Raw genomic sequence first — 11279 nt, 5'->3', positions numbered from 1 at the left:
GGATATGTCCGCCATAGGTATTCAGTCTCCCCCCGCTCCGGCAGCAGAGCCTACGCAGCAAGGCGAGTGGGTGACGACCCGGCGGCAGAGTCGTAAATCCAACCAAAATTCACACCGGCACCATTCGCCCATTCGCGTTTCCCACAGGTTCTCCCCACTCAGTGAAACTCCCGCTGAGACACCTGTTGAAAGTGCTCTAGTAATAGGCGACTCTATTCTAAGAAACGTGAGAGTAGCGACTCCAGCGACCATAGTTAATTGTCTCCCTGGTGCCAGAGCGACCGACATCTCGGCAAACTTAAAAGTGCTGGCTAAAAGTAAACGTAAATACTCTAAGAATATTATCCACGTCGGCACTAATGATGTCAGATTAAGGCAATCAGAGATCACGAAGTCAAATTTTATAGAGGTGTGCAACCTTGCGAAGAAGATGTGTGTGTCAGTAACATGCTCTGGCCCCTTCCCTGCTAGACGTGGCGATGAAATGTACAGCAGATTATCGCCGCTGCATCGCTGGCTGTCGGAATGGTGCCCGATAAATGGTATGGGTTATATTGACAACTGGCGGATGTTCTGGGGTAGGCCTGGGCTTTTGAAGAGCGACGGTATTCACCCCTCGCGGGCTGGTGCTGACCTCTTGTCTAAAAGCATAGCTCATAGTCTCCAGACAAATCGCTGACTAACTAGAGCCAAGCCCAGGCGGCAGGCAAACCGGCATAACCGACCGCCTGCTAGTCGCCTAGAGTCGTTGCCTAGGGTTCATTTTATTGAGACTGTGTCTGTTCCCCGCGTTTTTAATCATGGAAGCCGATTCCACCGTAGTGTGTGCCATAATAACTTAATAAAAATTAAAATGAATCCGTTACTAGAAAACAGCTGTGATGCAGGGCTTAAACTTAAACTTGGACTTATGAATGTAAGATCACTGGTTCCTAAGGGACTATTAATAAATGAAATAATTACTGATTTTAGTCTTGGTGCCTTATGCCTCACGGAGACCTGGCTTAAACCAAATGAATTCATGGCACTAAATGAATCTACTCCAGCTGAATACAGTTACAAGCATAACCCTCGACCAAATCGCAAAGGTGGTGGTGTTGCTGCAATTTTTCAATCCAGCCTAGTAGTGACTGAGAAATGTGGTCTGAGTTTCAGCACATTTGAAACTCTTGTTTTTAGTCTTGCTGGCTCATCTCTTTCTTGCTCTTCACCCCAAATCACCATTGTTATTGTTTATAGACCACCTGGGCCGTACAGTATTTTTCTTAAGGAGTTTGCTGATTTTTGAACTAACTTGGTGGTCAGTACTGACAAAGCTGTTATTGTGGGTGATTTTAACATTCATATGGAGAAAGATAGTGATCCTTTAAAAATAGCGTTTACAGCTATTCTTGACTCTCTAGGTGTATGTCAGAATGTAGTCGGGCCTACTCATTCCTGTAACCATACCCTTGATTTGATTATTAGTCATGGCATCTTGGTGGAACATGTATCTATTATGCCTCAGAGTCCTCTGCTCTCAGATCATTACTTGTTAACGTTTGAAATCCAGTATAGCCTCCCGTTGACCACAGCTCCAAAGTACAGAATCAGACGTTCCATTGCCTCACTAACTACAACATCATTTATGAAACAACTTCCACAGTCCTTCAGCCTTACATCTGAAGCATCGTGTATAAATGAACTTGAACAGGCAACTGCAAACATGGATAGATCCCTTCGTAGCACACTAGATCTTGTAGCTCCACTTAAGAAGATAAAGCATAGAGATAAGAAACCTGCCCCCTGGTACTCTGATCATACACGTGAACTCAAACAGGCATCATGCAAGCTAGAGCGCAAATGGCGCTCAACTAAACTAGAAGTTTTCAAATCTGCATGGAAAGAGAGCCTGTCTAAATACAGACAAGCACTAGTGACTGCTAGGTCTGTGTATCTCTCCAGATTAATAGACGGGAACAAAAACAATCCAAAATTCCTATTTGAATCTGTGGCTAGGTTAACACAGAATTCTCCATTAAACTCGCAAGTCCCACAATCTCTTAAGAGTAATGACTTTATTACATTCTTTAATGGTAAAATAACTAATATTAGACAGACCATCCAGTGCACGTCCTTAGCTACCTATGACTGCCAGACTCCTGCTAGTCTTATGCCTATCAATAATGAGACTTTTGAATCTTTCATTCCTATAAAACACCCAGAACTCCTGAGCTTAATTTCCTCCTGTAAATCCTCTACAAGCCTCATAGACCCAATTCCTACAAAATTTTTCAAGGAAATCGCACCACAGATTAGCAATACCCTGTTAAATGTGTTAAACTCATCTCTTAAGCTTGGATATGTTCCTAAACCTTTTAAAATGGCTGTTATTAGACCCATTCTAAAGAAACCAAATCTTGAACCTAGTGTTTTAGGAAACTATAGACCGATCTCAAATCTTCCTTTCATTTCAAAGATCATGGAAAAGGTTGTAGTTAGTCAGTTGTCTTCTTTCCTACAAAAAAATAATACTAATGAATTATATCAGTCTGGCTTTAGACCAAACCATAGCACAGAAACTGCCCTAGTCAAAGTAACAAATGATTTACTTATGGCTTCTGACCGTGGCTTGATATCGCTGTTGGTATTACTAGATTTAACTGCAGCATTTGATACTGTAGACCATAATATCCTCTTGGACCGGTTAGAAGGTGTGGTTGGCATTACAGGGACAGCACTCTCTTGGTTCCGCTCATATTTAACTGATCGCTATCAGTATGCATATGTGAACAACGAATCATCCAAGGCCACCAAAGTCACCTACGGTGTCCCACAGGGATCAGTACTTGGCCCACTACTGTTTACCCTATACATGCTACCGCTTGGTAACATTATTAGAAATCATGGTGTTGGGTTTCATTGTTATGCAGATGATACACAGTTATATATATCTGTTAACCCTGATGATACATCACTCCTTTCTCGGTTAGAAGATTGTCTGTTAGATATCCGGTGCTGGATGGCAAAAAATCTTCTAATGTTAAACACAGAAAAAACAGAAGTACTGGTGATTGGTCCCAAGACTGCAAGAAATAATTTTCACCACCTCAGCATTAGTGGCCTTCCTACACAACCTAACACAGTGGTTAGAAATCTTGGTGTTCTAGTAGATTCAGATCTATGTTTTGATGCTCACATAAGAAGTATTACTAGAACTGCGTTTTATCATCTACAAAACATAGCCAAGCTTCGTAAGATGCTCTCACTTCGTGATGCAGAAAAATTAATACATGCCTTCGTAACTACCAGACTAGACTACTGTAATGCCCTCCTTTCTGGTTGCCCGTCTGGTTCCTTAAATAAACTTCAGCTGGTACAAAATACGGCAGCCAGAGTTCTCACAAACACTAAAAAATTTGATCACATCACACCAGTCTTATCCTCCCTTCATTGGTTACCAGTTAAGTCTCGGATTGACTATAAAATACTACTGTTAACCTATAAAGCACTGAATGGCCTTGCACCAGAATACCTTAGTGATCTGCTGACCACATACAATCCCCCACGCTTGCTTCGATCTCAAGGTGCGGGATATCTCTTAGTACCTAGGGTAGAAAGAGCTACAGCAGGCTGCAGAGCTTTCTCCTATAGAGCTCTTCAGCTATGGAACGGTCTTCCACCGGATGTGCGGGTTTCAGGCGTGAGGTGTAGAGCTGGGTGGGGATCGGTGCCATTGGCTTTGGATAAACTGAATTGACAGTGCTGTCACTCTAGCTTCACAATTGCTTGTGGGATTGGAGTGCTGACATTTCAGGGACTCCCCAAGCCTGCATTCCCACCTGCCTCTCCCTCCTACTTATGCTGCCATAGCCATATCTGCCGGAGAATTGCACTTCATATTGCACTCAACTACCTTTTAGCACTGCCTATAGTCTCCCTTACTTTGACTAATTGCATTTATTTCCCCTACTTCTCCTGGGGGGAGCTGCCTGGAGACCTCAATCTATCCCGATGTCCAGCACACCCTGCAACATGTGACGTCGCCACTACCAATGACGTCCGTGCATTCATCTCGCCGTTCTGCCTGTGTCACCTTCCTTGTATGAAACGCTCCCTGCCTTCTGGCTGCCTGGCGATTGGAGGGAGCGGTGGCACCGGCTTGTCATCTCCCCCCTGCTCCCCGTTTGCGTTTCAAATTTGACTGTATTTGACTCTCCTTGCCGGCCCCTGGAGGATGGGCTCCCCCTTTGAGTCTGGTCCCTCCCAAGGTTTCTTCCTTCTAGGGAGTTTTTCCTTGCCACTGTCGCCTATGGCTTACTCACTGGGGGCTTTGGGTGGGGATGCTGTAAAGCGCTTTGGGACAATGTAATGTTGTGATAATGCGCTATAGATACAAAAATACATTTGTTGTTGTTGTTGTCTACCCCCTGAAAGTAAATTGTGTTGGAAATAGGCCGACTCAGAACTTTTGCCGTTCTGTGCCATTTGGAAATTTGGGGACAATGGTAAGAACATAAGAAATTTACAAACGAGAGGGGGCCATTCGGCCCATCAAGCTTGTTTGGGGGAGAACTTAACTAATAGCTCAAAATCTTCTCTGATTTAAAGGAATCCAAGGTTTTAGCTTCCGCTACACTAACAGGAAGACTATTCCATACTCTAACTACACGCTGTGTAAAGAAGTGCTTTCTCAAGTTCATTTTAAAATATTCTCCTGCTAATTTCCACTTATGGCCACGAATTCTAGTACTTAAACTAATATTGAAATAGCCATTTGCCTGAACAGCATCCAGACCTGTTAGAATCTTATATACCTGGATCATGTCCCCCCTTAGTCTCCTTTGCTTGAGGCTGAACAGATTCGGCTCAGCTAACCTCTCCTCATAAGACATTCCTCTAAGACGAGGAATCATTCTTGTAGCCCTACATTGCACCCTTTCCAAGGCAGCAATGCCCTTTTTAAGGTATGGTGACCAAACCTGCACACAATATTCTAGGTGGGGTCTTACCAAGGAATTGTATAATCGTAGCATCACCTCCCTTGACTTAAACTCCACACACTTGGAGATGTAACCCAACATCCTATTGGCCTTTTTTATTGCTTCCCCACACTGGTGAGAGTGGGACATGGAAGCATCAACATACACACCCAGGTCTTTCTCATAATCAGCTACCTTTATTTCAGTGGAACCCATAAAATATGTATACTTTATATTTCTGCTCCCTGCATGGATTACCTTACATTTATCTACGTTAAATTTCATCTGCCAGGTATCAGCCCAGTCGCTAATTAAATCCAGATCCCGTTGTAGCCTCTGTGCTGCTAGTTCAGTATCTGCTACACCACCCACCTTGGTGTCATCTGAAAATTTAACCAGTTTACTGTATATATTGGTGTCAATATCATTAGTGCAAATTAGGAACAATAGTGGTCCTAAAATTGAACCTTGCAGCACCCCACTATGAACGCAGGCGCACTGTGACATTGTGCCTCTAATAACTACTCGCTGCTTCCTATCCGTTAACCAGTTATCAATCCAGGTCACTACAGTTCCTAAAATCCCTGCAGCTTTGAGCTTAAGCAAGAGCCATTTGTGGGGGACAACATCAAAGGCCTTTTGGAAATCTAAGTAGATCACATTGTAGGCCTTATTGTCATCAATTTCTCTTGTAGCTTCCTCAAAGAACTCAAGTAGATTAGTTAAACAGGATCTACCTCTCCTAAATGCATGTTGGCTATCCCTCAGAATGTTATTTGAATCCAGGCAATCTACCATTTTCACTTGGATTATAGCTTCCATTACTTTTCCAGTTCTGGATTATCTTCAGGGGAGGGGTATGGGTGGTGGAGGGCATTCAGAGAGGGAGAAACGCAGGCTGTCATCAAGTTCTTATGGATACGGAAGCGCATTACATTCAAAAAAGAAAAAAAAACAGTATCCCCCAAACAGGACACAGCACACCAGCATTGCTTCTGATACTGTACTGCGGAATTGAGCAAGAATGTCAGTGCCTGACTTGCATTCTACTTCAACACTATTATCTATTGAAGGACGCAGAGCAAGTCAGAGGGCTTCACCCTAATCCCCATACTTAGCAGGTTCCTTACAATAAACTATTACGTGGTCTATAATAACATGCAGAAATGTTCAGACTACACAGCAATTGTGGGGTGTAGTAGGAATGGACAGGAGCCTGGTGGAGGACTTTGTGAGATGGTGCAGGTCAAACCATTTGCAACTGAACACCTCCAAGCTTAAAGAGATGGTGGTGGACTTCTGGAGGTCTGGGCCCCCTCTGTCACCAGTCTCTATTGAGGGGGTCAACGTGGAAGTAGTCAGGACCTACAAGTACCTGGGGCTACACCTGGATCACAAGCTGGGCTGGTCAGCACACACAGAGGCGCTCTGTAGGAGCAGCCAAGGCTGGCTCCATTTCCTGAGGAGGCTGGGGACCTTCAACACCTGCAGGAAACCAGTTGGTCATTGCCAGCGTCCTCTTCAATGCTGTGTTCTGCTGGGAATGCAGTATCAGGAAAAGGAACATCATGTCACGTTGCGGGTTGTGTGAAGATGGAGGACGCAGATCAATCAGGTGCAAGAGGTTTTATTATACAGACTGTAATCCAGGGAAAAAGAATCAAGACGTGGTTCTGGGCTCGTGGTCGTGAGACAGGCGGGGGTCGGGCGATCTTGCTGGCTGTGTGGTTGGTACAGAGCTGGACTCCGTCACATCAATGGCAGAGAGAAGGACCCTCAACAAACTTCTGACCATCATGGACAATGACAATCACCCACAACACAGAAACACTACAATCTGGACGTTCACACTATGCTTATTTGCACACCTCAACTGAATATCTGCCAAACATGTCTACCTCATGCCAAATTTGCACTTTTTATAACTGGCACGTCTTTGTCTTTTTCATTTGCACTCTAATTGCACATGACCACTTTGTATTCTATTCAAAAAAATTTAGTTAGAATTTATTATTTATTTGAAATTTCTGTTTTTCTTTTTATCTTCATAACGGACCATGGGGGACCTCTGTGGAACAACATTTCAATACACTGTATTCTGTGTATATTGTTATATTGACAATAAACAGATCTTGAATCTTGAATTTTGATCAGTATAACTGTGATCATTAAGTGGTTTACACTGTATTTTTATTTTGAATAATACATATTTTATGGAGTACGTGTATTTTATAGAGTACATTTATACAAACATATTTATATTTCATATTTTTATGTTACATATATTCCATATATATTTCTATTTTATGTTATGTATTATATTATAGTGTAGAGAATGTATATTTAATACAGTATATATATAGCTTAAATATTTTTTTTGTATTTCTTATATTTTATATTTTTAAAATTCACATTTTTATTTTGTATAATAGCAACTATTATTCTTGCACTGATAATCTCTTTGACCACAACTACTCAAGGTATTGACCATTTGCACACCCTACATAGACCTAAGCAATCCTGAGTTATTTTATTATTGTGTGTTACTATGTATGATATACCATATGTTACTGTGTGTATTTGTTTGTATTTGAGCTACTTGATGCCTAAATTTCCCTCGGGATGAATAAAGTTTAATCTATCGACTAGGGGTGTGCAAAGCAGCCGGTATTTGTATCTGTATTTGTATTTGTTGAGGGGGGAAAAGTATTTGTATTCGTATTCGTATTCGAGTAAAATTCAAAATAGGCGTAAAAATCCAGTTTTTTTGCGTTGCACTTCTAATTTACGCTATAGTGTAAGTATTCTTTAATTATATCCATTATAATAATTATGGATATGCAGTAGACAGAGTAACTTAAACGTACCATATAACTCCTACAAGTGCATACAATTCGACACAACTACACAAGCATTGTTTTAACCTTTTTAACCAAACGTTAACGTTACTCTGTCCACAGCCTATGGTCTAAATTAGCGAGCTAACAGAGCTACGTAAACAGAGCGAACATGAGAGCACCTGATTGCAGACGTCAATAATGCAGCGTAATGGAATAATCTCCCGATCAAACTCTGCTTCCCGAAAGTTATAAACTGCCTCCGGAACCCAGTTAAGGTACAAAAATCTATTCAACAAAAATAGTGATACAGTTAAGTCTTTTTTCGCTCAGCCGAGCCTTCTCTGTTACTGTGTGGAGCAACCTGTGTCAGTCACCTCTTTTACAACCCCCCCCCCCGACTCCTGAACTCACTCACTCATCCGGGCATGCACTGCGGTCTCAAGAGGAAACGCAGTTTTTTTATATAAAGTTTTTCTTGTTCCCGAATACAAATATTTTTTTAAGTATTTGTTCGAAATAAGTATTCGTAAAAAACACATTATTTGTGCCTTTCCGAATACCGTATTCGGGTTCGGCTCCACCCCTACTATCGACCTATCATGGTAGCGGGGCTGAAGCTACACATCGACATTTCGGTTATGCGCCAGCTTTCCCATTCATTGTTTTTTTCCCCAGTTTCACTGAAGCACAGTACATTTCCCGTGGTGCAATAAGCCCCATATTACACCGTGTTCTCCATCCAACAAAGTTTAACAAACACCAGAAGCAGGTTTGTCAAGTCTCAGGCATCTGCCGTGTCGTTCACGCTTTCAGACTGTCACCCTCACACAAGAAATCTTACTGCAAATCTATATTGTCATATTATAAACCTAAAATTAGCTACATCCAAAGTGTTGGGGTAGTTTGCAAACCTTACAGACTATTTACAAGGTAATAAATCTGTTACATAGATGTATCTGCAGACTTGTCACAAATTGAAAATCTCACGCCAGCCAGCTGACCAAAGCTGGTGTAGCAGGCACCGGTCGCAGTGCGTGACTATCAGTAACAGGATACTGTATCTGTATTATTGAATAAAGACACGGGACAGCCATAGACGTGGATTGTCCTTTATTTGTTGCAAGCTTCTTCATCACAACAGTCAACATTATAAGTTTCAGTTACACTTATTATTGGATCTGCTAGGATTGTTAGGACGTCCCTTATAATACGGAATCGTCCCATATAATGAATTAGTTTATTTTCCAATATTAGACTATCTCGGTTTACAACGGACGAGTGGCAATCCTAACTACAATAATCAATTACAATTTTCTACAGAAAAGCGAACTAAAATCTTTATAACTAGTATAGCAAGTCACCGAAAAGAGGGGACACACACAAATAAAACGCAAACTTCTGCAAAAACGTCATATATATAGGTACAGTTAGCTCATCCACAAACGGGGAAAAACGAAATTTGCTGAAATGTTACGTGTTATTTAATTAATCACAAGTATGTACAGAATACCAGATTCCTTTTGATTCGAATTTTGTTTAAATAATTATCCTGAATAGTATATTGCCAGATTTAAGTATGACTAAATTCCCCAATTAACGAAAATTAGCAGAGATTAGATTTACATTGGCGAATAGAATTAGAGTGACATTTTTATAATGGTCATTCAAATTCTCAGTTTTCCTAACATGCACAGAAACTGCACAATTCTAAACCACAGACATTTCCCATATTTTTCAGTAGAATTCAGTGTCTTCGTCTCACACTTCTTTCAGGAGCAGACCGTAAGGGCGGATGGCATTCTCCACTATTACCTTCTCAGTAGCGGGAGGTGTTCCTTCTGGAACTGGCACCAGCCAGAAGTCAGCCCTTCTGGTAAACTCCCTTTTCTGGGGGTTGATCCTGTTCTGCAGAACGACTCTGTACTGCTTCTTTGTGGTTTTTGATGTGAAAGTCCTAGAAAAAGATAATGTTGTATCTATTTCTGGTGCGGAGTATATTCCTCTTCCGTAAACATGACCTGTACCAGGTTTGTAGTAATTCTCGATGATTCCCTTGGCGCCCTCTATTGACGTGCCGTGGTAGGAGACGGGCCAGGCATCAGGTCCCGTTCCCAACCATCCATTTCCATCTTTGTATTTGTTTAGCACTTTCAGCGCGATTCGGTTCCATCCACAGGGCCTCTTGTACAGCTCATTCCCTCATTTAAACTGAGCTGCTCCATCATTTATATGGGTGAAGTCATAATCGTACCATGGATCGAAGAACTCTTCCTCATGTACGAACAGCTCCTTGCGTATTAATGCATTCTCAGTGGATCGCTGACCAACAAAGAATTTAGTCAATATATCCATGTCATCATGTTTACTTGAAAACAACGCGTGGTACATGAATTCCAGAGGGGTTAGAAGATCTGGTGCTGGTTTTCCCGAACGAATGGGACAAAATTCTTTAACTGGTTTTATGTCATGTCCTGTAAGGGCTGAAAGTGCCTCAAAGGCCAAATGGTGCGGCGGCATGATGATGAGTTTCTGAAGTTACGGCTTCTAAAACTTCTGGGCGTTGGGTTCTCTCTGAGTGAAACAAACGCGTTTCGCACAGCAAAGCGTCTTCTTCTCCCAACTCCTAAACCAGTCGGTACTCATGAAGTTTCCCGGAAAGGGGTTGGGCTGTATCACAAATACTTTCACTTTTTCTATGAATCATTTTGTGACAGTGATGGGCGTGTTGGATGAAAATGATCCCTTTCACTTAAGCGCTTTAAACACTTTGTCATCTACACTGTTACATCCCATCCGATTATAACTACGAAAGAGTCAGGAGACTGACAGTAAAAGAATTTGCTCTTTTATTCAGCAAACGCAACCTTCCGTTACACAGCTTGAAAATCCATACTGAAATGCTTCGGCGATACACGTTTCTATATAAGGAAATACCACCAGGCGCGCAGTTAGCACCAGGGACGGATGGGATGGGTCCCCTTCAGATTCAGAGTGATCTCGATCCGTCCCCCCACTTACAGGACAAAAAAACAGAATCTGCCGTCTTTGCATAAGGAAAAAATATCCTTGGTCCCCTCCAATTCAAAAATCCTATCTGCGCCACTGGTTGGGCTGTATCACAAATACTTTCACTTTTTGTATGAATCATCATTTTGTGACAGTGATGGGCGTGTTGGATGAGAATGACCCCTTTCACTTAAGCGCTTTAAACACTTTGTCATCTACACTGTTACATTCCATCCGATTATAACTACGAAAGAGTCAGGAGACTGACAGTAAAAGAATTTGCTCTTTTATTCAGCAAACGCAACCTTCCGTTACACAACTTGAAAATCCATACTGAAATGCTTCGGCAATACACGTTTCCATATAAGGAAATACCACCAGGCGCGTAGTTAGCACCAGGGACGGATGGGATGGGTCCCCGTCAGATTCAGAGCGACCTCGATCCGTCCCCCCACTTACAGGACAAAAAACA

General features: G+C 42.0%; 1 protein-coding gene and 1 pseudogene across 1 annotated transcript; one reads left to right on the top strand and one right to left on the bottom strand.

The window, feature by feature from the left end:
* Positions 1-4: 4 nt before the first annotated feature.
* Positions 5-777, top strand: LOC140581984 (uncharacterized). The gene has a single exon (XM_072706006.1). The coding sequence runs from the start codon at positions 5-7 to the stop codon at positions 677-679; it is 675 nt and encodes a 224-aa protein (XP_072562107.1). The 3' UTR covers positions 680-777.
* An 8119-nt stretch (positions 778-8896) lies between these two features.
* On the bottom strand, positions 8897-10860 carry LOC140581883 (uncharacterized; annotated as a pseudogene).
* Positions 10861-11279: the final 419 nt, after the last annotated feature.

The sequence above is a fragment of the Paramormyrops kingsleyae genome, chromosome 23, assembly GCF_048594095.1.
Source record: "Paramormyrops kingsleyae isolate MSU_618 chromosome 23, PKINGS_0.4, whole genome shotgun sequence".
In the NCBI taxonomy this organism is placed as follows: Eukaryota; Metazoa; Chordata; class Actinopteri; order Osteoglossiformes; family Mormyridae; genus Paramormyrops; species Paramormyrops kingsleyae.
The sequence above is the reverse complement of the archived record's forward strand: the minus strand, read 5'-3'. Positions and strand labels throughout refer to the sequence as shown.

Excerpts from the sequence above, each read along its gene's own strand:
- LOC140581984 (XM_072706006.1), top strand. The coding sequence starts at position 5 with ATGTCCGCCATAGGTATTCAGTCTCCCCCCGCTCCGGCAGCAGAGCCT.